Here is a 27,917-nt window from a genome sequence, read left to right as displayed (position 1 = left end):
ATCTTCGCGTAGGCATGTTTTCCTTACTGTCTGACAGCTCGTTAGTATTACTCGCTATTTTTTAAGTTTTGTTTTAATTTTTTTATGCAAAACTTTTAAATTATTATATTTTGTGCATGTGTTCTGGGTGCATGAGAAGAGGTCAGAAAACACCGTTAGAATGTCAGTTCTCTCCTAGTCATGTGGGTCTCGGGGACCTAACTCAGGTTTATCAGGCTTGGTGGTAGGCATCTCCACCCACTGAGCCACATCTCCTGCCCTGTTTTTATTTTTGATTGGTGTAGGCATGAGTGTCTGTGTGGGTGAGTCAGGTGTTCATGGAGGCCAGAGAGGGCATTAGATTCTGAACCTAGAGCTAGCGTTACAGGCAGTAACGAGCCTCCAGATGTGGCTGCTGGGAATTGATTTCACGTCCTTTGCAAGAGCAGTATGGCTGCTAAATGTCGAGCCATCTCTCCAGCCCCTTAGACAGAATTTTTAAAGCTACTTTTAGAAATTTTTAATAATAACTGTTGATATTGGCACTTTGAATATATGTAACTAATGAAGCTAGGGACAGAGGTGGTACAACCTGTGACCTCAGCTATTCAGGAGCTGAGTTGGGAATTCTGGAGTCCCAGGATCGGGAGTCCAACCGTGGTGACACAGTGAATGAAGTGCATTTGTGACAAACCTGGTGTCACCTTTCCTGCACTGTTTAAGGGATGGGATTATGCACCAGGTGTGTGCTAGAGAGCACAGGGAGATGCAGTTCATTTACTTAAGATGTGAGTTCCTGATGTATTGGAATACACAGTCAGCTGTAGTGACACCCTGTAATCCCAGCACTTCCTCCAGAGGTAAAGGTAGAAAGACCGATGGCTACAACTTCCTGGCCATTCTGAGCTATATACTGAGATGTTGACTAACTCTTATAAAAAAGTAAACAAATAGCAATCTACTACCACATACAATTAATTTTCTGCCTTATTTTGACATATTTTTCCTCTAAAATTCTTACCTGTTCTATTCATATTCTAAACCTTGGGAAATATAAACTGTTCTCTCTTTTTTAAAAAAATTTAACTCTGAACTTAGTAATTTTGCATATAAAATTCAAATACCTTCCTTTCATTTGTAGTAGATTTTACGGCCTTTATTTTTATTGCTCAGAGAATACTTGTCACAGTTTACTTATTTGAGTCATGTTTTAAGCAGACTGCTTCCTTAATCCTTTGTCTTATCCTTGCCGCCTATCTCCGGCTTTCTAAGAGTTTAAAAGCAGGAAGTCTGTCATTATCTTTGGTCTTCCGTAGACTAGTCCAGGTCTCAGACTTTCTGTACCTCAGTCCTTGCTAGTCAGCCTCAGGCTTCCTGCTTTCCTACAGTTGGTCAGTTGCCTCACTAGTTCCTCCTGTACAGAATCATTTTCCTTGCTTCATGTAAGAAATGTTCTGTTTGAATATAAGCTGATTGTAGGGTATTCACAAAGCATTAAGGACCTTACCTAATAAAAGGATTTTATAAAACAAGTAATTACCTGTAAATCATGTTTTTGATTTGTTTCTGTATGTTTTCTTTCTTTTTCTTTTTTGGGGGGTTTTGTTTGTTTGGTTTAATTTTTTTGGTGTGTGTGTGTGTGTGTGTGTGTGTGTGTCTGTCTGTCTGTCTGTCTGTCTTGGAACTTGCTTTGTAGAACAGGCTGGCCTTGAACTCGCAGAGATCCTCCTGCCTCTGCCTCCCAAGTGCTGGGATTAAAGGCATGTGCCACCAACTGACGGGCCCTTCCTAATTTTTTTTGTGATGGTTGTTAGTAGTTTGTGTGTGTGTGTGTGTGTGTGTGTGTGTGTGTGTGTGTGTGTTTTGTCTTTTTTTTTAGGTATGAATTTTCCAATGAACAGTATCCTTAAAAGCAAAGTATACATAGAAGTAATCAGTTTATTTTTTAACTTTTCTTCTTTTAGTTAAGATCCCTGATACAGCAGCAGTTTGAGGTTGTTTTACAGAATCTTAAATTGCTTCCTTTCTAAGATAAAAAGAAAAGAAAGAAATGAAAAAAAAAGAAAGCGCTACATCTTGTAGGTGCATATGTGCTTCTTAGGGACTTTACAGAGCCCATTTTAGTTCTCTGAGTGTAGACTTTATCATCCCTGTTCTATGCAGAGAAATGAAGGCTGGGAGAGGCTGTGACTGGCTCAGGGGTCACAGTTAGTATGACGTTAGCACACAGCAGCCCTCTGGGTGGTGAGGAGTAGGATGATAACTGACATCTGTAGACCATGGAGGATTGCTAAAGACAAACTGGCTGGGCCTCTGCATGCTGTCACTTCCTATTGAGATGTGTTTTCTCTGAGCCCCTACTGGTCTGTGTTGCAGCTCGTGGACAGCGAGGTGGTCATGCTCTCTGCCCATTGGGAGAAGAAGAGGACCAGCCTGTCAGAGCTGCAGGAGCAGCTGCAGCAGCTGCCAGCTCTCCTCCAGGACGTGGAGTCCTTGATGGCAAGCCTGGGTAAGTGTGACGTGAGAGTAGAAGCAAGTTTCAGTCAACCTGGTGCTGTTTCAAAGCTTCTCAGAATTCTCCAAATTCTTAGCTAACACTTTAATAGTGCATTCTTATTCTCATAGTTTGAATATACAGAAAATAGAAATTCATTTCTAAAGTTTTTCACTAATGCTTTTCTGCCTCCAGTCAGTTAAGGAAGCAGTATTAGTGATCTTTGTATGTGTGCCTTTGTGTGAGTGTGCCCACATATTTGTATGCAGGTGCTATGCACAGGGAGGACCTGGGGATAACCAGGGTTGTTCCTGGGAGCTATTGGGGTGTTCTGCTTTGCTTTTGAGATGATGCTGCACACTTTTAATCCCAGCCCTCTGGAAACCAAGGCAGGTAGACTTCAGAGTTTGAGGTCATTTATTCTACAGAGTTAGTTCCAGGGCAGCCAGGGCTACACAGAGAAACGTTGTCTCAACAAAACAAAAACAAATAAAAACCCAAATTAAAAAAAAAAGAAAAGAAAAAAGAACAAAAGAGGTGGTGTCTATCATTGTGACGTGGGTTTACTGATGAGGCCAGTCAGTGGGCCCCAGGGATCTGCCTGTCTCAGCCTCCTCAGTGTTGTGATTAGAAGCAAGCCACCATGTTTGGCATTATGTATGTTTATATGTATGTACTGGGGATCCAACTCAGGCCTGGTCCTCATGCTTCAGCTATAAGCATTATACTGACTGAGTCATCTTCCTAGGCCATGTCGATTTTTGAGTTACTCAAGACTTTGTATAAAACATTAGGTCTTTTTGTTTAAAAGTAAAGTAGAAAAATAAAAGGGTTCTACAGTAACTCTGTCCTGGCTGGAGAATATACTCCAAATATCTCTTTGAAAGTTTAGGCTTTCAAAGACTCACGGTATTTTTCACGTCTTAAGAGTATTTTACCCAGCAGGTGGTAGACATAAGATCAGAAGAGTTCGTGTGCCTGTTTGGCTGCATTGGAACTTTGTGGAAATTCATTTTGTCACTTTTTCATTTGGATGGGTTTATATGCAGAGAATTAATCTGTTGTGTTGGATACACATACCCTTGAGGGTAATTTTGTGGTGCACTGCTCCCAAAGGGAAAAATTGGAACCATGTAAAGATCACAATTGGCTTTACTTTTTAAATTCTAAATTGTAATTTTTTTTTAAATTCTAAAATGGAACATCATTTGTTTCTTAATGGCTTTATAGATAGAAAAGGATGTAAGGAAATACAAATTAAAAAATCAAAGTGGAATAGTCATTCCATACTTACTCTGCAGGGCAGGGACAGGGAGGTGGAACCTTGAGTTGCCTTACTGAGTTTAGTCAGCATACAAAACAACAGGTTTCGTCATGATATTCTATGCACGTGTTTTGTAATCTCTTTGCATTTATGCCTCATAACCCTCCTTCTGTCCCCCCTTTCTCTTTCTGGGGAGAGAGAAAGACAAAGTGTCACATATTTTGTCTCATATGGGAAACCTATGTGTGTGACACGAAAGTGGAAGGGGAAGTTGGATGTGGGGTTAGGGTGGGGCAGAGGGAGCGTCATCATGCCGAGGGCAGGTCACCACCCCAGTTTCAGTTTGGTTCTGTGAACTGTCAGCTCTAGTGACTTTATTTTTAGGCTGGTGTATGAAGCCAGTGAAGCTGCCCAGGCCAAGACTGTGGCTCCCTTTTAACATTTTTATTCAGCACTGTTTTGCACTTCAGCTCAAGGTTGTATGGAAGTGGGAAGGAGGAACTGCATGCACAGAAAATGAACTTCTTGAACTAATAACTTCATTAGTCTCATAGAGACGGGATTATCTTTACTTCTGTTTTTCACAGTCTGTCTTTTGCTGCAGTCCTCAACAGACTGGCAGAGGGATTCATTAGTGAATCATAAAGCAGTGTTTTGTGTCTAAGTAGACAGAACCTACTTGGAATGCTGTTTATTGGCCAGCGTTGAGCACCTACAAGATGTAGAGCTTCTTAGGGACTTTACAGAGCCCATTTTAGTTCTCTGAGAGCCCTGTGAATGTAGCCTTTACCATCCCCGCTCTCTATGCAGAGAAACAAAGGCTGGGAGAGGCTGTGACTGGCTCAGGGTCTCACAGTTAGTGTGACGTTAGCACACAGCAGCCCTCTGGGTGGTGAGGAGTAGGATGATGGCTCATGGTCTTCGTGTCCTGGGTCCTTACAAAGGTCTTCTGGGGCTGGTGTCATTCCTGAAAGCATGACAGAAAAGAGCTTCTGACTCTTAGGAGAAACGTAGAACTTCTGTGGTCTGTAGCCCTCCGTCTGCATTGCTTGTTTCTGTTGATTCTCTCATTGACGTTAACAGCCCTTCTAACTGGCAGACATTACTATTTTTACCATTTCCTTTTAGCTTACCTGCTTGAACCTCTCCCAGTCACTTGATTTTTATTGTTTTATAGTAACTGTACCTTTTTCCCCCCAAAGGAGAATAAATTCTCATTGTAGTTGTTCTGTGTTTAATACTAACACTTTACTAATTGAATACATTCTGTTACAATTATTATTTTTATAGTTACTTTTATTTGAGAAGTGCATGCAACCTAACTCTTTCTTAAAATATATTGTATGTTTGGGCTAGAGATATTGAATTTTTTTTGTTGTCGTTGTTTTCTGAATTTTTTAAAATTGTTTTTATTGAGCTCTATATTTTCTCTGCTCTCCTCCCTTCCTCCCCCTTTCCTTCTACCCTCCCCTATGATCCCCATGCTCCCAATTTACTCAGGAGATCTTGTCTTTTTCTACTTCCCATGTAGGTTAGATATATGTATGTCTCTCTTAAGGTCTTCTTTGTTGTCTAGGTTCTCTGGGATTGTAAATTCTAGGCTAGTTTTCCTTTACTTTATGTCTAAAGGTCACTTATGAGTGAGTACATATTATATTTGTCTTTCTGGGTCTGGGTTACCCCACTCAATATGATGTTTTCTAGCTCCATCCATTTGCCTGCAAATTTCAAAATGTCATTTTTTTCTGCTGTGTAGTACTCCATTGTGTAAATGTACCGCATCTTCTTTATCCACTCTTCAGTCGAGGGCATTTAGGTTGTTTCCAGGTTCTGGCTGTGACAAATACGGCTACTGTGAACATAGTTGAGCACATGTCTTTGTGGTTATGATTAAGCATCGTCTTGCTTTGTTTCCTGGATGGTCTGCCTTATACGAGTAAGGAATTTGTATTTTGTGAGCAATTTAAGACCTTTGATGGAGCTTTTAACTGTGCTATCCTGTGGCTTAATAAATTGAGGTATTGGAATCTAAGTCCTTCAGGAATTGTTAATTAACAAAGGGTAATCCATTCATATTGATTTTTTTGGGGGTGGGGGGAATGTGGTCCATCTAGCTTACAAATACCTGTTTAATTGATATTTACTGGTAATACTACAATTTAGGAAATAATTGATAAAAGTATACTGGAAAGTCAAAAATAGTGAATATGAACTCACAGCTCTGAAATTTTTTCTCTCTAGGTTTCTCAAAAGCAAATGCTCCTTGCTTCAGCCTCTGTCTGCAAATGAGGCTCAGAATACAGTTGGCCCTTCATGTCTGTGGGTTTTGCATCTGTAGATTCAGCCAAGTGCATATAGAAAATATTTATTTAAAATTGTTCATAATAAATACATATGCAGGTTTGTTTTCAATCTTGTAATTTCCTAAACAATAGAGTACAAGGTATTCACATAATACTTTCTATATTGTATTAGGCATTTTAAATAATACAGAGCTGATTTAAGGTAAGGGACTTTGGTATTCAAAAATTTTGGCAGCCATGGGGCTTTGGGAACCAGTCCCTCAGGGATACTGAGGGATGACTATGCTGCTTGATAGGATAGTTGCAGGGTTAAGTGAGATGACAAATGTCAAACCACATAGCACATGCCCGGCATGTTTATTTCTGGGTCTGGAACAAGTCTGAAACATGAGGGTATGGACATTCTACTAGCAGTTTGTCTAACCATTGCAAGTTTACAGAGTCATTTTTTTTTTCTGTGTCAAAAGGTGGATACTGTGGAGTATAGATTGGCCTATGAAACCATTACTTTAAATGTTGGAAGATAAGGGCTGGGGCTTAGCTCAGTTGGTAAAGTGCTTACCTAGCATGCAGGAAGCCCTGGGTTTGACCTGCAGCATGGCATCCATCCACAGTGGTGGTGCATACTGTACCCTAGCATTTGGGAGGGAGAGGCAGGAGGATCAGAAGTTCACAGTCATCCTCTGCCACATAGCACATTCAAGGCTAGTCTGTGTTACATGAGACTTGTCTGTAAAAATGTTCATCTAAATGCGACAGGATAAACAGTGTCTGTGCATTGAAAAATGTTTGAAAGGCTGCATAGTTCTTACTAGGTTAAATAGCCACAATGCACTTTTTAACAAAAAATAACAACTAGGAAATATGAGTTTGAAAGTACTGTATTTTCGTTGCTAGGCATTGTTTTTCATACCTATAATTCCAGTATTTTGAAGGCTGAAGTAGAAGGAGTGAGTGCTTTGAGCTGTAGGCGTCTGAGACAAAAGGTGAATTTGAGTTTAAGTTAGTGTGGTCTAGTGAAAAATAGTAAGTACTAGGTACGGTGAGTTCTCTTGAATTTCCACTAGAGGGCAGTCTAATCCTGTTCAAATTTCAACTGTCAAGGCCTTGTCTGTTTTCTCTATCTAGTACTTAATTTTATGTGATTTGTACTAGAAGACGGTTTCTTCATCTAGAAGAGAAATTCTACTAATTCTAGGATAAGTAGTAGCCATATATTGAGTTTCTGTGTTGCTTTTGATAGGCCCTAGCCTGATATGTTACTGTGTTGCTTTATAGAATGTGAAGACATCTAGCAGGGACTTTCATAGTTGTGTTTCATAAGCTAGATCATCTTGTCCAAGTTACTTTCCAAGATTAGTACCATCACAAGTACGCTAACTCTCTCAACACCTTTTTAGTCTGCTACAAAGATCTCATTTGTTCCATAATGGCTTTTGCAAGTTAATGAACCTTTTAAACATTCCTTATTTACATATCATCATTACATTATTGCCTCAGTACAGAAAAGTATGGCACAAGCATTTGAAGGGTCTTATGTCTTTTAGTGTCTGGCCTCAATGACTTGTGCGTATGCAGACAAAGAAAACGTCTTTGTTCTGTGAGGCTAATTATTTTGGTTAGAAAGAAACTAATTAAATGTGAAATAATTTCAGTATGCTACTTCCTTCTTCATGTATCACGGCTGTACTGCAGATTATATCTACTTGAAATAAATGGCACAAAGAAAAATTCCAAGCTGAATTGCTCTCCCTCTGGGATGATCTTCTCACCAAGATCTGTGGAGCTCTTTCTTGCACAGCTGTCAGGCATTCCCAAATGGCTTTCGCAGTGAAATTCTCCATCTTCCCCACCAGTCACTTAAAGAGACATGCTGTTATAGAGAGCAAAGTAGTGAGGCTTGAGTGCCTTGCAAGATGGGTTTGGGTCCATGGGGGCCTGCCAGTGTTTTATGTACACCTGCTATTCTAAGTTAGTTATAACTTTACTTACCTCTACAACTGGTTTCGTAACAGGAAATGAGCTGTTAGTGTTAGGGTAGTTAAATTTGTACCAATTTAAAATAAGTATGTGGAACATATATTGTGCATATATTTATGATAATTTAATTCAGAAAGGTAAAAATGTATTTTTCCTATATTAATAATTTCAAGTTTGTTAAGAGTTGAAATGCAGAGTTGGGTATGGTGGCACCTACTTGTAATAGTAGCCTTTGAGAGGTAGAGCAGAAGGATCAGGCATTCAAGACCATCCTGGACTGCATAGGAAATACAGAGGTGGGCTGGGCAGCACATGACTGCCTTAATAAACTAAACAAAATAGAGTCAAAATTGGAATCCCTGTTGCCCTTTCTGCTTCAGTTTGGGATGATTTGGCCAAGTTTGATGTGACTAGTGAAGCAGCAGTATCTTGTTTAATATTTCCTAAGTTCATGTTTAAGTTATTCTTTTACAAAATTTGGCATAAATTCTTATATTTAATTTAATATTAATTTAATTAGTTTATCAATATAATATTAGATGAGCATGAATCACAGAGGTTTCCCCAATTATTTTGCATTGTGGAATAGTAGAATTACCAGAACTTTATTGAATTCATCAGATTTACTATATAGGTATTAGGCAATACAAAGACACAAGGGTACAGTAACCTTAGCCTGACCCTAACTGATTCCTGAGAGAGGTGTGAGGAAACAATTAGTGTCAGTCAGACGAGAATCTTCATGAAGCTGAGAAGTCTGTGCAAGCACAGGCAAAGTACAGCTGTGGTCTGGAGCCAGGGCTAGCAGGGAACCTGGTGTGACAGCTGCGGATGTGGAGGGAGGAAGGGGAAGTGGACAATCAGAAGTATCCCATTCACAGCCAGAAAGGAGGCAGGGGACACGGGGCTCTTCTTGGAGTGGCTAGCGGGCCTGTTTGTTGTAAAGTAGAATATGTGGAGGGTGGTGGTGGTAAGATTGTAACGGATTATGACCAGGGGTTATAACCCTAATCTAAGTTTAGAAGCTTAATTCTGTTGCGAGAAGACTCAGGACCTTTAAAACTTCTCAAAGGGGAGAACATAAATAAAGATTTGGTGGTAGTAACAGTGACCATTGACTACCCCAGGCATCTTCTGTCTGCATTTTCTGTTTTGTTGCTTGTTGGTCTATTCAGAAGGTTGTTATCATTTTTATTTTATATGTATGGGCATATGTATGTTTGTGCACCACATGTGTCTCTATTGCCCGTGGAGGCCAGAAGCGGGTGTCAGATCTCCTAGAGTTGGAGGTACTACTGGTGGTTGTAAGCCACCGTGTGGGTGCTAGGAACCAAACCTAGGTCATCTATAGAAAGAGTTTCATATAGCCTAGACTGGTCTAGAATTCCGAGCCTCCTCACTTCTCAAGTGCTGGGATTACAGTCATGTGCTCATATGCTTGGCAGCACCTTTGGTGTTTTTGAGGTAGGATCTTGGCAAAGTGGCTCAAACATGCCTTGAATTTACCATGTAACCTACACTGGCCTCAAACTTTCAACACATCTCCTGTGTTAGGCTCTCCAGTACTGGGGTTACAGGTATGTATCTCCACATCCAGCTAGCAAAGCTGTAAATGACATCTGATAAAGTTTAGCTCATCCCTTTATACATTTTTTCTACATTTGAGTATTTAGTTACTATCAAATGCTAAGATTAAGTACTTGTGTTCACTTCACCTTGGCAGTTTCGGTGTGGTGTGCTTTTAGTTCTCCCTCTGCGGTTGAGTTGTCACATTGAAGCTTGCGAACAGCAGCAGAGTTGGGTTTTTAATCTTGCATTTCAGTGTCCTCTCTGAACCAGTGCACGACACCCAAATCCTTAGAGTTAACTGGATTCCATGTGAATTGTAGTTTAGTTCTTATTATCAATCAAGGCGGAATCTTATTACTCTGGCTCTGTCGTTCTTTGTATGCTTTATGAGGCACATACTGCTTCTCTGGTGCTTATTGTACCACTTCCCAGGGTGAGTCTGCTAGTCTCATTTTTCTGTTTAATAAAATAAAAACTAGTGTGAGAAACATTTTTGTTCTCCCATCCAAAATATCTAATACACCAAGGGCCAGTGTTGTAGGTGGAGTTTTCCTGTGCCAGCAGCCATTCTCAAATAACCACTCAGAGTCTTAATATTAATTATAATTTCATGGCCAGTAGCTCAGGATTGTTACTAGCTAACTCTTATGTTTATGCTAACCCATATTTCTTATCTGTGCTTTTCCATATGGCTTGGTACCTCTTCTCAGCACAGCATGCCCAACTTGCTTCTCTCTGTATCTGCTGGCATCTCCTGAGACTCTGCCCTCCTTCTTCCCAGCATTCTCTGTGTTAGGTTTCTCACCGAATCTCTTTCTGCCCAGCTATTGGCCAATCAGTTTTTTTATTAACAATGAAAGTAATCCATATTTACAGTGTTCAAAGATTGTTCGACAGCATAGTATCCCGTGGACTTCCTCATCTTGCAAAACTGTGTATGTGCTTGTTTTTACACTCCTAGAATTTCCTAAGTCTTGACTCTCATAACCTCCTCTTTCAAGCCAATTAGGAATTATCTCGTTGCATTAGATTGAGGTGGAGCTTCTACTAATGGGATGAAAAAGAGTCAACACCAGTGTTTGATTAAAAACTAAGGAATTTCCTATCCTGATGTGTGCTTGCTAGTCTAGTTTAGGTCATGGCACACACTGTTTACAAAAGGTAATTGCCTTGCAAGATTACTTTCACTTGTTGATGTTTCTTTGTGCGACACCAAGAGTATTCTTTTGCAGTAGTAGTGGAAATTATGATTAATACAGCATTTTGCCTTTCCCTTTGTACATCATTTATAACTTTAAAAATCATAGCTATAATTATTCAGTGTTTAGAGTTTAGATTTTTCAAGCTTGTTTTTGGGGGCTTTCTATTGCCTTTGATAGAGTCAAACTATTATTAACAGTGATATTATTAACCTTTCTCAAAGTTTCCTGTGGTCTCCAGTAATACATCAGCATGAATAAAGGCAGGACTCCTCGTGGTGGCTCACACCTTTAATCCCAGCGCTCAGGAGGCAGAGGCAAGCAGATCTCTGAGTTTGAGGCCAGCCTTGTCTATAGAGCATGTTCCAGGACAGCCAGAGCTACACAGAACGTAAACAAGATTAATTGATCTTATTAGGTCAGTCAGTTAGATCAAAGTGGCATTAACATTTCCATTTTTCCCTCATAAACTCATATTCCTATGAATTATACTCCAAGCTGTGTTCTTAGACTTAATATCTCTTGAAAAATATGGGATTACTCATGTCGTTACTAGAGTGTCCCTTATGGAACTTCCCCCACCCCGGAATTAGATGCTGCTCCCTTGGTCCCCTCATGCCTCACCCTCTCAGGCTACTGCTTCCTTCTGCCCTCTCCTTGAGCATCAGGACTGTCTTTCATACTGTGTCCTTGTGTCTTGTATATGCAAGTAATGTTCAATATATGGTTATGAGGCTGTTTGAGTTCTAAAAATATTTGACCTCTAAAACCTTTCTGTTGTCAGAGAAAACATGCAGTTCTCCTGCGTATGGCTGTGAAGTGAGTTTATTGGCTTTCTTTCAGCCGACCAATTGTATGTAACACTGACTCAACTGGGATCACAGCTGTTTCTCTGCCTTTTGGTGGACTTGGGATAGTTTCTCAAGACTCTGATCTTGGATAGTTTTCAAAGTGATATTAATATTTTTGTTTTTATTGTGTGTATCCATAATCATATATATATATATATATATGTATATACTGTATACATATGCACACATACACATGGGTGTTTTTGCCTGTATTGTGTGTCTGTGCCATGTGTATCCAGCATTGAAAGATGCCAGAAGGTTTTAGATCCCCTATTACTGGAACTCCATACAGTTGTGAGCTGCCATGCAGGTGCTGGGAATTGAACCTGGGTTTTCTGGAATAGCAACCAGTGCTCTTAATCTCTGAGCCATCTCTTTAGCCTATGGTCTTCAATATTTTGAATGAAAGATTTGACTAAATGCTCTCTATGTTCCAGTAAAGTATAGAGTTTTGTGATCTGCAGATAAACTAGTGAAAGACTAGTCAACTAGTAAGAACTGAGTGCCCCCAACCATTGCCTTACTCAGTAACAGCGGCTTACTAAGTATTTGTAGTCGTTTTCATGCAGAGGTTTATGTCTGTGATGTGCCAGAAGCCAAACAGATCTTAAAATGACTTGGAGTTATCAATACCTAAATTACAGTGGTATGATGTATGCTATTTATATTGGCTAGCTTTTAAAAAACTGGTTCGTTTTCTGGGTGTAATGCCACTCGCCTTTAGTACCAGTGCTCAGGAGGCATAGGTGGTCAGATCTCTGTAGTTTGAGGCCAGCCTGGTCTACATTGTGAGTGCCAGGACAGTCAGAGCGACACAATGAGATCCTGTTTCAAACAAACAAAAAACCTGGTTCATTTGTGGTATACATAGGTCACTGGAAGTAGCATCAGATTAATTGGGATACTTTTATATTCATTATTTTAATAATAAATGTTCAAGGTATTTTGAACTTTGAACTTGTATGTCTTGAGAAATGTTTGAAATATGCTTGTTAATTAAAGTATACTGTAATGTTGTTAGTCAGTGAATTTAATTTTGCCTAAATAAAAAGTACCAAGAAAATACAAAGCAATTTCAATAGCTTAAGCTTTTTTTTTTTTTTTAAAGAGAAAGATGCTGTTCATTGTATTTTATTTTTACCCATGTCTGTGTGTGGTATGTGTACATATTAGTATAAGTGTGCCTCTGGAGGACAGAAGAGGAAGTTGTTTCCCTCAGAGCTGGAGTTACATGCAGTTGCAAGCCACCTCACGTGTGTGTTGGGTCCTCTGGAAGAGCTGCATATATTCTTAAAACTACTGAGCCATCTCTCCAACAATTTAAAATTTTTGTCTTTTTGGCCAGTGATTTATACTTGACAGTTGTTTCTTTTTGTGTCATACTTTCAGCTCATTTAGAGACGAGTTTTGAAGAGGTAGAAAACCACCTTCTGCATCTGGAGGATTTGTGTGGGCAGTGTGAGTTAGAAAGACACAAACACGCACAGTCCCAACACCTGGAAAATTACAAGAAAAGTAAGAGGTAAGTTAGAAATTTGGGCCACAACAATCTAATCTCAAAGTGTTCTATATTGATTTACATGCTAGTCTTTTAAAAAATTATAGAATTTAGTTGTGTGTGTGTGTGTGTGTGTGTGTGTGTGTGTGTTTGGGAGTGGCATTTTACATATGTGGAAGTCCCAGGACAGCTTGTGAGAGTTGGTTCTCTCTTTCTATAACCTGGACCCTAGAGAATCAAGTTCAAGTTAGCAGACAAATGCTTTTACCCAGTGAACCAGCTTCCTTCCCCCATGATATTATTCATATTTTCTGATTGGTAAAGATAAAGGTTTCAGTCTGTAAAGTTCATTTAATAAGCCATCCAATATTTGCCTGTTTAATTTTTAAATCATGATATGTTGCCACTTACTGATGAGTTGCTAGAAGCTAGGGGCAGGATACAGTGTGAATGCTCTACTCTGAAGGGAGAAGAGGGCAGAGGGCAGAGGGCAAAGTTGTTCACAGATTTGGTTCTGGCCTGCTGTGCTCCAGTGGCAGGAAACTGAGCGGCTCTTTCTTTTTTCTCTTACCCCTGTAATAGTACAGATGGAAGGAACCTGAGTCCAGGCTTGGGAGAAGGGCTGGATAGGCTTGACTCTCAACTTTTGTCACATACTAGATGCAGGACTGCACAGTAATCTCTTAGCCTCAACAACACCGGCTTCTAGTGGGGATGATAATGTATCAAACTTCACAACTTTGGAAGTGAAGAAAACAACTTAGCATGGGGAAGTGGTGGGTCATCATACTGCCATTAAAGTTTCCTTGATTGTTAAGGGTGACCGATGTTCCACAATCCATCCACATGTGTGTATAAATGTGTCTCCAGTGTTGGTCAGCCTTAGGAGTTGAGTATTTAGATTCCTGGACTCCTCACTGTCCCACATTCACCACAGTGATATTGCTTACAATCAGCTTCCCAGGTACTGGTGTACATGTTTGAGGGACTGCAGAACAGGGTGTGCAGGCTCTACATGAGAAAGAGCTCCAGGGAGCCGTGTGTCATACTGTTCACATACTGCATGCATGAGATTCCTTGTGGAGGTGTTTTTTTATAAATTTTATAAATTTGGCCTTTCTAGATTGTCAGGGTGTGTATGACAGCATTGAGAATGCCATCTTATTCATAAGAACATCTTTGGCATGAATAGGTAGCATATGACTTAGGGGATTTCCAGGCTGTTATGTGACAGGAAGGTATACAAGAGTGAGAAGTAGATAGGTTAGTATCCTATTTAACAACTCATAGTAGGTAAATACTCTCCTGGGAAGAAGTTAGTTGTGGAAGAAAGCTCATACCATACAACTAGAGTTTCAAAAAATATGGTAGAAAGCTTTGGAACTTAGAAATTTTAGTTTGGATACTGATTGTGTGACTCAAGAGAATGATCTTTTCACTGTAAAATGGGCTAATAATGTTATCTTATAGGATTATTTTAGCATCGTATTAGCAAAGTACTGGACTAGTATCCTGCACTGGCTAACCTGTATAGCTTAATTTTTTTTTATCAGCTTGATACAAGCTAGGGATATCTCAGAAGAGAGAACTCAATTGGGAGAATATGTTCCCCTGTTGGCCTGTGGACATGTCTGTGAGGCATCTTCGTGATTAATGAGTACTAGTTGGTGCCACCCCTGGGCAGGTGGTTCTTGGGTATGTAAGAAAGTAGGTTGATCAAGTCATAGGGAAACAAGCCAGTAAGCAGTGTTCCTCTATGACATCTGCTTCAGTTCCTGCCCTGACTCCCCTTCATGATGGGCTACAAGCTGAGATAAACTCTTTTCTTCCTGACTTTCTTTTGGTCATTGTGGGTTGTTTTATTTTTTAATTTTTATTGATTCTTTGTGGATTTCACACCATACATCTCTGTCTCATTCATCTCCCCATCTCTTCATATCTGCCCTCTGCCCTTGCAACCCCCCCAATATAAAATAAAATTTAAAAGAAAAGAAAAAAATCTTATCATGGAAGCTGTTTCGTGACCCAGTGAATCACACATTAAACCCTTTAGTCCAAATGTCTTTACTTGTTTTAACTTCTTTAAGTGTTCATAGCAATGAGTTGTTGGTCTTACTTGAGGCCCCTTGTTTCTGCTACACTATTGACAGGGGGCTCTCACTGGGACTCATCCTGTTGTTGTCCCGTGTCTTGAAGATTTTGCAGCTTTGGGTCTGCAGGACTGGCCCCTTAACATGCTCTAGCAGATCATGGGTGGGATGGATGTTGGGATGAGCCAACTCATAGCCCTGGTTCTGGGCGTGGGTGGTTCCTGGGTTGGTCAGCCTGCCAGCTTACCCTCATCCTCACCACCAGAGTGAGCTCTCCAGCACCACCCTGTTAGCTCACCTTATACAGTAAGCAGCAAGGGGCAGGGCTGGTTCTCCTGCCCTCATGCCCTGTGGCTAGCTCTACTGTGTTGCCCAGGCGAGGTGCAGGGGCCACTCTCCTGAGTGCTGCATCTGGTAAGAGGCAGAGCAGGCACTCTCACTATTGTGACCTGAGGGCCAGTTCTCCTACTGCCATAGGTGGCATGTGGGGTTGCTTCTCTCCCTTGCCCATGCCACAGCATGGCAGATTGAGGGTGGGGCCAGATCTCTCATGCAGAATGGTTCACCTGCTGCCCCACCCTCTAACAGGATTAGCTCTCCTATGCTGCCCAGGTAGAATGCAGGGCTTGCTTTCCCAAGTGCTGCAACTGGTAAGGGGCAGGGTGCACTCTTCACCTGCCACAGATGGCTAGGGAGAGGAGGGAGGGCATCTTTCCCTCTTTCTCTCCACCTGAGGGCACATAAAGGGGTGGGACCAACTTTTTCACTGTAAGGCTTTCAGGAATGGCTTATTCACTGCCCCACCAACAGGGTCAGCTCTACTGTGCTGCCCAGTGGTCATTGTGTTTTATCTCACCAATAGAAACCCTAATGAAGACATAGTAGAAGGTGTGCAACTATAAATAAATCAGTATTTCATATTTTCATTGTCGCCACTATGTATTTAGCTGCTTGGATATAAGAATTATATGAGTGTTGTGACTTTTTTCCATCAGTACAGCTTGAAATTTGACTGTTGAAAAAAAATGATGTGACCCTTTCCATCTTGAAAAAGTTAAATGATTAGATAGAAAAGGAAGCCTGCTGTGAGGTTAGGCTCATCATGTTCTTTACCAGTGACCTAGATAATTTTTACTTAATGCCTTATGATTTATACCTTGAAATGAAAGTGTGGAAAAGTCCAGTGTCCTGAGTAATTCTTTTTTTGTTTTTGCTTTTTTATATACATTTTTTATTGATATTTATTGAGCTCTACATTTTTCTCTGTTCCCCTCCCTGCCTCCCTCCTCCCCATGCTCCCAATTTACTCAGGAGATCTTTTCTTTTTATACTTTCTATTTCCCATGTAGATTATTTCTATGTAAGTCTCTCTTAGTGTCTGCATTGTTGTCTAAGTTCTCTGGGATTGTGGTTTGTAGGCTTGCTTTCTTTGCTTTATGTTTAAAAACCACCTATGAGTGAGTACATGTGATAATTGTCTTTTCTGTGTCTGGGTTACCTCACTCAAAATAATGCTTTCTAGCTTCATCCATTTTCCTGCAAAATCAAGCTGTCATTTTTTCCTGCTGTGTACTACTCCATTGTGTAAATGTACCACATTTTCCTCATCCATTCTTCAGTCAAGGGGCATTTAGGTTGTTTCAGCTTCTGGGCTATGACAAACAAAGCTGCTATGAACATAGCTGAGCACATGTCCTTGTGACACGGTTGAGCATCCTTTGGATATATACCCAAAAGTGGTATTACTGGGTCTTGAGAAAGGTTGTTTCCTAATTTTCTGAGAAATCGCCACACTGATATCCAAAGGGGTTGTACCAGCTTGCATTCCCACCAGCAGTGTGGAAGTGTTCCCTTTTCCCCACAACCTCTCCAATATAAGTTGTCATCAGTGTTTTTGACCTTGGCCATTCTTACAGGTATAAGATAGAATCTCAGAGTTGTTTTGATTTACATTTCTCTGATGACTAAGGATGTTGAATATTTCCTTAAGTGTCTTTCAGCCATTTTAGATTTCTCTGTTGAGAGTTCTCTGTTTAGATCTGTACTACATTTTTTTTAATTGGGTTATGTGATCTTTTGGTGTCCAGTTTGTTGAGTTTTTTTTTGTATATTTTGGAGATCAGACCTCTGTCTGATGTGGGGTTAGTGAAGATCTTTTCCCATTCTGTAGGCTGTCGTTTTGTCTTGTTGATCGTGTCCTTTGCTTTACAGAAGCTTTTCAGTTTCAGGAGGTCCCATTTATTAATTGTTTCTCTTAGTGTCTGTGCTGCTGGGGTTATATTTAGGAATTGGCTCACTGTGCCAGTGCATTCAAATGTACTTCCACTTTCTCTTCTATAAGGTTCAGTGTGGCTGGCTTTATGTTGAGTTTATTTGGACTTGAGTTTTGTGCATGGTGATAGATATGGATCTATTTTCATTCTTCTACATGTTGATATCCAGTTATGCCAGCACCACTTGTTAAATATGCTTTCTTTTTTCCATTTTAGATCCTGAGTAATTCTTAATGTCTTTCATGGTGTTGAAATAGCAAAGTATGCTCCTTTTTAGAGATAGAACTTAGTAAAAAAAAAAAAAAAAAAAAAAAACACCTCCAACTCCTTCCTAGTTTAATTCCCACGTCCCTGGGCACCAGCTATTTATTTTATTTTGATCTTGTGTAAAATTTTGCTTAGTCTAGAGTCCCCTTGACTAGTATTTTTAAGACTTCTAAAAAACCATATTGTTAAGAATTTAGAGATGATTTTTAATAAGATGGTGTGTATCAGGTGGTAGATGTGGCACACGCCTTTAATTCCATAATTTGTTAGGCAGAAGCAAGAGGATCTCATGAGTTTGAGGACAGCCTAGACTACAAAGCAAATTCCAAGACAGCCAGGACTACACAGAGAAACCTTGTCTCAGAGAGAGAGGGGGGGGGAGGGGAAGAGGGGGAGAGAGGGGAGAGAGAAAGAAAAGGAAAAGAGTGATGGTATCTGTGTTGATTGAAGACACCCATTTATAATCGGTAGCCTGAAATCTATAGGCAAACATTTCATAGGTTCTAATAGGCTAAATTTAAAAATTTCATGTTTCTCAAAGAAAGCATGATATTGATGTGGAGTGTCATGACAGTTTTCAAGCCTGAGAATTTGGGTGAGACATTTAAAAGTTTTAATTAATCAAGACTTTGGTTAAATTTTAAAAGACTTCATCTGAAATATATACCTATTATAGGTATTTGTTAAGACATCAGCATACAATATTGGGAAATGTCAAAGCATTTTATACCAGTCTAGGGAACACTTGATTTATTATTTAAATTGAAGTCACATTTTTATTCTGAAGTGATAACTACTGATTTAGTTCAGAGTTGTAACAGAAATGCAGGTGGCTTAGATTTCGTGGTACATAGTGGAACTCAGGAAACAGATGCAAGAAGATTGGAAGTTCAAGGTCAACTAAGGTACAGGAATCTCTTATCTCAAAAGGATAAATAAATTACAATTAGAGTTATTGGTAACGTCTTTAGATACCTAATCTTGATTTTCTTCTCTTTTTCTACCTGTTTGATCTTTTGCCAATCATCAGTTTTCTTAACTGTGAATTGGAAGTAATGAGAATTTCTGACAGGGTTATTGAAGAAAATAGACAGTTTTGTTTTTGTTTCTAAAGAGCCAACTAAGAGGAAGCTTAACTTACAAAATCCCTGCAAATTCTGAATTCTAGTTACCTTGCATCTTTAACTGTGAGCAGTAGGACTCTGTGAGATGCTGTTTTATCTGCTTATAAATGTAGCCTTCCTGAAACTTTAGGTGAACATTTCTTTGAAAAGAAACCTTTTAGGAGCAAATCAACCTGATTATTAATATGACTGATTAATAAGGTATTACAGAGTAAATAATCTTGGTACAAAAACGGAATTGAACAAATCTAGACTATGTTTATGGAAAACACAATAAAGTTTTAAGGAAGTTAAATGTTACAACTCAGAAGAGCAAGAAGGTAAAAGAGGAAACAGCAGTAGGCATAGATAACATCAGTGTTCTAGAAGTGCAAGAATTTAGTGATGATTGATCACAGAACAGTCTAATGTGGGTGAGACTAAGCACCTAGACGGAGAACTCAGACATGAAGTGTGCTGCTGTGGATCTCAGAACTCTGGAAAGACTCAGGGACTGAAGCACCAGTTCCCTGAAAGGAGAAGTGAGCTCAGAGCAGGAATTCTAGTGGAAAGGACATATGTGGAGAAGTGTGATCCTTGCTTGAGTTTGTTGGGCCCAACAAGTACCCAGCATAGTGAGTGTGGAAAGGTCCACTGTTGATGGGTATTTTTGTAAGCTTCAGTACCTCAGGAGTAAAGATGGTAAAACACTTCAGAGAAGTTGCATATTAAGGAACATGAATCTAAAAGACTTTGGTAACTTAACAACACTGCAACTGAATAATTATTTCTGGGCTAACAAACATGTTGGCTGCAAAGATGGTTGGTACAAAGCTGGGACTATTTGAATTCACATCCGTTTATGCCAGTGCTTGCTAGATAGCCTGGCTACGAGTAATTCATTAAGCAATTGTAGAGTTCAGGAAGGTGCCTACCCATTCTAATCAGTGAATGTTCAGAGATGCTGCCCAAGCTCTTGGTCCACAACTTACTTGCCCAGGAGAAGAATGTGCCTCTTAACATCATGAGTGCCGATGAAGTAACCAGAGCCCTGGTGAATGTGCTCAGTGACAAAGCCTGAGGTCTCCACTGAAGACTATGAGCAAGAGCCCCAGACTCTGGACTCTACTGGACTGAATAGAATGTGGGAAAATGTGCTCTTCTCTTCTAAAGCTTACACTGAAAAAAAAGATAAGGAAGAAAAAAATGATTTCTTCTTAGAATATGGGTATTTACTTAGCAAACTATCAGAGGTGAGGAAATAAAATCATTTCCAAGCATAGAAGAACTCCAGTTTAGCTCACATGTATACTTTGTTAAGAAATTATTGGAGAGTATAGTTCGTACACCAGGGAACCAACCAAACTCCATCCAGCCAATAAGGAGGAAGGCATAGGGGAAGGTGTCCAGGGTGATGGTGACCAGAACCCTGGAGGACATTGCCGAGCCAGTCTACCAGATGCCAAGAACAATGTTTCTAAGAGGAAATGGAATGAGCAGGTAAATAAGCCTGACTGTTGAGCAGAGTTGTATAAGCTATGGCTGAGAAGTTGATGGTAAATTAGTTCACATAGGTTGGTTGGTTGGTTTTGTTTTTTCCAAGAAAGTAAGAACAAGACAAATATTAAAGACAGCACATAAGACAGCATGACTCAGTTATAAACAACATTCACAAAATATTGTGATCCTTAAATGCAGAATCATGATGCAGCTTTTTGGGGAGCTGGGCACAAGAAAACATGTTTATGTGAAAGTGTTGGAGGGAATCTCAAAATGAATTCTCATGTTGTACAACAAGAAATCAATAATGTTTAAAATAGGAAAAAAGAACATTATTTGGGGCATATTATTTATAAATAAGCCAGTGCTAGAAATAACATAATTGAATATAGTTGCTTGTGAAAAGCTGGACAGAAAGGTGGAGTGAGTTGCAGATGGGGACCGATTGGTGTTATAGATAAACCCTCACAAGTGCTGCTTGAAATGTGAGAAATGTGCATGTACTATAAGCCACAAATCAGCTGCAGCTTTCCCGGAAATGTTTTATATGAGTAGTTTCTGATCAAGCAGTCCATGATCAAATACATTACAGAAACATCTGCCTTACATGTCAGTGTATTAAAGGCTCTGAGAATTCTGGAGGAAATGCATTTGTTTGAGTTGGTGTTTCACAACTTTCTCCCTTATAGAACCAATTTGCATATAATGCATATTAAAATAGGCACCTTAGTATTCTGTATAACACTTGCAAAATTTAGAGTATTGAAAACAAGAAATGAGCTTGGAACTGGAGAAGAGGGCTTGGTGGGCAGTAATGTTCTTGTCTTCCAAGCATACCGACCAGATTTCTATTCCCACAACCCACATAAAAAGCCAGGCTTGGTTAGCACATGCTTGAAGCATTGAAGAAACAGAATGGAGGACCCTTGAAGTTCATTGGTCTGCCAGCCAAGTCTGCTTGATGAGCTCCAGGCCAGTAAGAGACCCTGCTTCCAGAGAGAAGCAGAGAGACAGAAAGTGAATGGTGCCTTAAGAACAATATTTGAAGTCATCTGCTGTGGAATATTATTTTAAGATGTGTTACATTTGTTTATGCTGTGGAATATTTAAGATGCAAAGAGGTGTTACATTCTTTTATGTTGCATTTGTTTAATTCTGTGAAGCTCTGTTGCCTTGCCTTCCTGAACACCTGCTTGGTCTAATAAAGAGCTGGCCGGCCAATAGTGAGGTAGGAGAAAGGATAGGTGGGTCTGGCAGGCAGAGAAAATAAACTGGAGGAGAAATCTGGGAAAAGGCATTGAGAACAAGAAAAGGAAAAAGAAAGGAGGACATCAGAGACCAGCCACCCAGCAATACAACCAGCAATGAATTCAGAAAGAAAGGTATATAGATCCTAGAGAAAGATAAATACCCAGAGGCAAAAGGTAGACAGGATAATTTAAGTAAAGAAAAGCTGGTTAGAAACAAGCCAAGCTAAGGCCAGTCATAAGTAAGAATAAGTCTCCGTGTGATTTATTTGGGAGCTGTGTGGTGGGCCCCCCAAAAGAGCAAAGAGTAAAAAACAAAAACAGAAACAACTGTTATCATCTGGTCTTCACAGGCATGTATATTACCAGTAAACCAGTGCACATGTACACACCATGATACGGAAGCTTAACTTTCTGATTCTCAAATGAAGAGTTCTTAGTTCTTAGAAAATAAACTCACCCTTTTAACAAAATAGTATGCAAACAAACAAGTGATTTTCCTTTTCTTGATTTGAAAAGAGATTATGTACAATATGTTAGATGCATGACATATATATGGGTATAGTGTGCTATAAACAAAAAGTATTTATATACCTGCAGGGATGTCGTGCCACTTAACACTGTGACATAATGATGTTGTCTACAGAATTCATGCTTGAGATGCACACATTTGAGTTACCAAAAATCAGAACAAAACAAATCTCATGTTTTGTAAATTTTTAATTTATTCCATTTTGGCCTGGTCTATGGCTTATACACTTCCTGAAAATCTAGTCCAGAACAGAGTTGGGAGGTGGGAGAAAAGAAATACTTGCTGTGAGTGTTACAGCTCTGGAGGGAAAGGTATCTTGACTTGTCAGGGAGTCAGGCTATACCCGGAGTTGTAATAGGAGGCTGGAACTGCAATAAGACAGCTCAGGAGGCTGAGTAAAGTATCTGGCTTATCAGGAAGGAAGTCAGGCTATACCTGAAGTTGGGGTACAGTGGGGGATGGTCTCCCTGTAGGATGTAGCAGTTCTGCTTCTTTTCCTTCTGAGCTCTGCTCCTTTCCCATTAAGGGAAGTCCTAGCAGAGCTATCTGTTTCTTCTGCTTTGCTCAGACACAAGATGTTACCTCATCTGCTTCATTCTGCTAAAGGAGAAGCCCCTGCAGAAATATAGCAGTTTCCTTGGACTCCAGCGAAAAGCAGTCTCTCTGCTCAACTCCCAAGGGAGTTTCCTAGCAGATGTAACTGTTTCTTCTGGTTTTTATGCTCAGCCCCACTAAGGGAACGTCTCAGCAAAGATTCTTTTTCATACATGTGAAGAGTTCCACCCAAAACTCTTTTAAGAAAGAGATTTATTTGGGAAGGAAGAGTCCAGGGGAGTGACTGCCTCTGCCAGGGTGGGAAAGGGCAGCCAGCAACTGAACAGGCAGGGGGCTTATACAGGGCTTCCCAGGGAGAAGATTTTCTTCTCAGGGATTGGTTAGTTTTCCTGTTCAGGGATTGATTGGTTTAGTTGGGTAGGGGAAGAATTGGCTCTGGTTTCAGGGCCAAACTGTGTTTCTCTCACTGGCCTTTTGTTTTGTTTTGTTTTTTTTGACTCTAGATTTAGGGCCAGTACGTATTTCTTTCACTGTCTCTTATTCCAGGGCCAAAGTATGTTTCTTTGGCTCTGGTTTCAGAGTCTGGGTGTTTTTCTTTGGTTCTGGGTTCAGAGTTAAAGTGTTTATTTCACTTGCCTGGGTTTCAGATTCAGTGTGTGTTTCTTTCACTGGCTCTGGGTTCAGGGTCAAGGTGCTAGATTTCGTGCTCAGGGTTGGTTTCTTTGGCTGGCCCCTTTATACTCACTTTTTTGTTCCTGTGCATCTCTTCAGTGGCTACTATGTGTTTTCTCATTTAGCAATCCATGTCCACCATAACTTGAGGTGGGCAGAATAGCAACCACTAGAATTGAATGGCAGATTGAGTTACATAAAATCATTTAACTATTTAGGGCCATCATCAAAGCCAGGGTTTTAACTCCTACATCTCTGCAAACTTGTCCTTTTGTATTGACTTTTGAGTTAGAACAAACTGAATCAGACCCAGATGTTGGTAGCTGAGAAAGGGTATGTGTTATTTTGTTGTGTTTGTGCCTTCTTGGCACAGAGAAAGGTTTTCTTCTCTTGCCAAAGCGAGAGTGTGAACCATGCCCAGTATTAACTGTGGCTTAGAATGACTATGATTCTCATGGTGGTAGAGGGAAGTGTAGCTATAGGAAACTATTTGTGAACCTGAGAGCTCTCCCCTATCTTTGCTAAACACTTTGAATGGATGATTTTTAACCAGTGTATTTATGGGGTACTTAAGAATATTCTTCTTGGGGCCGGAGAGATAGCTCAGTGGCTAAGAGAACTGGTTTCTTAACAGGGGAGTTGGGAACCATATTGTGGTTCACAACTGTTCGTAACTCCAGTTCCAAGGAATCTGACACTGTCTTCTGATCTCTGTGGCCACTAGGCAAAAACATGATACATAAATATATGTGTAAGCAAAACATTCAATACACATTTATAAATAAGTCTTTAAAATAGGCTATCCTTCTTTAGTTATCTGATGAAAATCACATATAGGGAGCTGTGTGGTTATACGGGGAAATACCAACTGTGTTTGAAAAACACTGCATGTATAATGGTATTACTGCTACTGATAACTTTTTGTGTCTGTGTTTGTGCATATGAAGGGAGACCAGAATTCAACATTGGGTGTTGATCCTCAGTTGTCACCCACTTTAGCTTTTATTTATTTGTTTGTTTTGGGACAAGGTTTCTCATTGGCCTGAAGCTTACTAATTAGGCTAGACTGGCTGGCCAGCATGTCCCAGTGATTCTGCTGTCTCTAGTTCTTTAGTTATGGGGTTAAGGTACATGCTACCATGCCTTACGTTTTTGTATATGTTCTGGGGCTCAAACTCAGGTCCTTATGCTTGTGTGGTAAACATGTTATGGACTGAACTATCCTTCTAGTCCTGCTGAAAGATTTTATGGACAGAAACAGGGACTGCCTTGACAAATAGTACTTATTGTGGTTTGGGGCAGACAGGAAATCATATTCTCATGTGTGGGGTGGTTGGGAATGTAATTATTTAGCTCTACAAGTCTATCTCAAGAATCTCTTGGAAATGTTTTTGCAACCAGTTATACATAGATTCTCATAAAGAAATGAGTGAATATTTACCCTATAAGCCAAAATAAAGGACTTCAAACCACATACATGCTTTTCTTTAGCTAACAGTCACTGAATGGCTTGATATTTTGAAGTCAGCTTGCATGTTAGTCATGAAATATGGGGCGCACAGGCAAAATTTTTATAAAATGATAGCCTCAAACAGCAGACTAAGCTTTGGGTAAATAGAATGACGATACGGCAGTAAGAAAGGGGTAGACTTCTCTACGTGTCAGGGAAGACCTAAGAAGGTTCATAGAGCTGAGTCCTGAACCTTGCAATATGTGGGTCTAGGATTATACAAGTCTAGGCAGAAGGAACAGTATGAACAGAGTCCCTGTGTCCTAATACTAAGTAGACTTGTAAGAATGAAAATGAACAAGTAAAATTGAATGGTGGTGGCACACACCTTTAATTCCATCACTCAGGAGGCAGAAGCAGGTGGGTTTGAGGCCAGTCTGGTCTACAAAGTGAGTTTCAAGACAGCCAGGGCTTTTCTACAGAGAAACCCTGTCTTGAGAAACCAAAACAAAACAAACAGCAACAAAACCCACACACATATCATGCATAAGGATGTAATTTAAGATATTTTTTATTTCCAAACTTCTGAATTACTTAGGTCTTATGTAGTCCAGCCCGGTCTTAAACTCCTGATCAGTGCTGAGTTTTGAGTTTTTCCCCAGGGTATAGAGTTGCTTCTTCCAGTGTTCAGCGGTTAGCACTGGTGTCTCTCTGTGCATTTGCATTTGCCTTGCTGCTCCGACTGAAGAAATGACTGAAAAGGGAACCAGAGAACTGAGTGTCCCTCCCCATTGCTCCAGATCAGCCCCTCAGCATCCCAAGCATGGCAATAATGGCTCAAATTTTCTGTGGCTGAGAAATGGGTATCTTTTCTTCCTAGCTCTACTCTTTCTAGTCTTTTGTTCCAGCTTGGGAAAACCTCACTGTCACTGTCCCCTCCATAAATGCACATGAATCCATTTGTGCTACTGGCTTCCACAGAGGGATATTTCTCCCTAGTTGAGCATCATTTTCTTTCTCTGGAAGTTTCACATCATGTTTTGTGTTTGACAGTTCTTGTCCTTATATTAAGAAATACCTTGTCATAAAATAACACATTATTAAAGAAGAGAAAATAGAAATGATAAGTAGCTCAAAAATTATTGTAGTAAGATGTGGGAATTTTGGGGGTGATCCATGCTTTTATGTGGATTAATGAAACTTGGAAATTATCCCTAAAGATAAATACTGGACTAGTTAAAGAAAAGAAAATATACTACTAATATGCTTCTTGAAAAAAGACTAATGGTGAACAAGTTGCATAGCATATGATATTTAAAATACTCCTTAATGGAGAGTCTATAAATATTGTGTCAGATACCAATAGAGAATAAACCTAGGATGTACTTAAATTGTTTTACATACATCTTTCTTAGCTTTTTGGGTAACTAAATCTAATTCTTATTTACCAGACCTTCTGAAATCTGGTTTTTTTTTAAATTTTCCAGTGCTGTTAAACTGCATTTTTTTCTATTGTAGGTTTTTGTTTCCTTATAAATGCTCCATTGTTGGTATCTCTTGGATTCTGTTAGTGGCTACTGCCACTTTCTGTTCCTGTGCCCTCCCCAGGAATTTTTACATAACCTTGCTCATCTGCCACACACATGGTGATTCTGGTTATCAGTGTGGGCATCTTTGTACCTTCTAGATACTTGTACTTTGAGTTCCAACAAACATCTCAAGATCACCAAGCCCCAAATTCTCTTCCACTACAGTCAGACTCTGCCTTCTACAGAATTACATGGCCCACAGTCATAAGGGTCTTGGTAATCCCTTTCTCCTCTCCTGTCAGCTCTACTCAGTTAGTTTAGACTAATGCTTCTTTAATTCCATCTTTGCCTTTGTGTCTTAAGTAGAGTCCTTTTGAGGTCATACCCACATTTTGGTAACTTCAGTTATAGTGGAAGCCTACTAATTGGCCTTTCTGTCTATAATCTTTCCCCTAGTCTGATTATATTACTGTTAATGATAATTCATTTTTCTAAAACATAGGTATGATTAAGACTTCTCATCATTTTAAAGATAAAATTAAATTATAAAAATGATATAAAAAGTACTTAATCTAAGTTAACTTACAGAATTCTCATGACCTTCTGAGTAGGTGCACACTCTTTTTTACCAAGAGGAAAAGCAAGACTGGAGATTAAATGATTTACCATGGGTTATAGAGCCAGGAGGGAGCAGGCAACACTAGAATAGAACAAAGTCCCTAAACTAGTCATCTCTGTATGTCTGCTTACAGAGTCATCCGTGGTCTGGTTTGGGTGCTTGAGGTATGAAGAATCTTAACTTTTCTCAGGACATTGACTTCTGCAGGGGCTGATTGTCATATAGAAAAACAAAGACTGGCAGGAACACATTTGAATGTAGGTGGCTGGAAGTTTTTGCTTTTTCCATTACATTTTCTTTACCCATTCCCTCATCTTGACTCAACCACAAATACACCAACCTTGAAGGGCATGTAATTTGTAGTGGGAAGGCAAGACCAGAGTACTGAAATGATAGGCCATTGATTTGATAATAATGGGAGGGTTGGGTACTTCCTTCTTTAGGAATCTGGCTAACCAGTTAAAATTTTGAATTTAAAAATGCCAGTAATACACAAATGATAGAAGTTGCTTTAATGGTTTTATAGTATATTCATTCAGCCAGTCAACTACATGACAATTACAGAGTCCCTTATCAATAAGTCCATACTGCCTTACATGTTAGGTTTTCTCGTTCATGTTTTATTGATTGTGGCTTTCAAGTTATTTTTAACAGTCTTCTAACACAGAGCAGATGTTGGCAAAATGTTTGAGGTTGCTCTGAGTGAGTTTCCTGCCAATGACTCTGGTCTACCAGGCAATTTTCTCGTAGGGCTAAACTATCTCAGGTGACTGGCGTGCAGGTGGGTCAAATTTAGACTTAGCCTGCAATTCTGGATGCCAAAGACTGTACACATTAACAGTGTGAGAGCTCTAGGTTTAGTCTTTGTCTTATCACCTAATACCATGTGGCCTTTTGTCACCAAGTTCTGTTTTCTCATATTGAGGCTAGTGTGTATACAGTG

General features: G+C 39.8%; 1 protein-coding gene across 2 annotated transcripts in view; it reads left to right on the top strand.

Annotated features, from left to right (window-relative positions):
* Dtnbp1 (dystrobrevin binding protein 1) overlaps positions 1–27,917 on the top strand; it is a 107,482-nt gene that overhangs the window by 22,900 nt on the left and 56,665 nt on the right. For both annotated transcript variants that reach the window (XM_038335119.2, XM_038335120.2), the window contains exons 5-6: positions 2,356–2,488; positions 13,029–13,161. In XM_038335119.2, the coding sequence (XP_038191047.1) occupies positions 2,356–2,488; positions 13,029–13,161 (266 nt within the window). The remainder of the gene's footprint in view (positions 1–2,355; positions 2,489–13,028; positions 13,162–27,917) is intronic.

This window comes from Arvicola amphibius, chromosome 6 (genome assembly GCF_903992535.2).
Source record: "Arvicola amphibius chromosome 6, mArvAmp1.2, whole genome shotgun sequence".
Lineage (NCBI taxonomy): Eukaryota > Metazoa > Chordata > Mammalia > Rodentia > Cricetidae > Arvicola > Arvicola amphibius.
The sequence above is the reverse complement of the archived record's forward strand: the minus strand, read 5'-3'. Positions and strand labels throughout refer to the sequence as shown.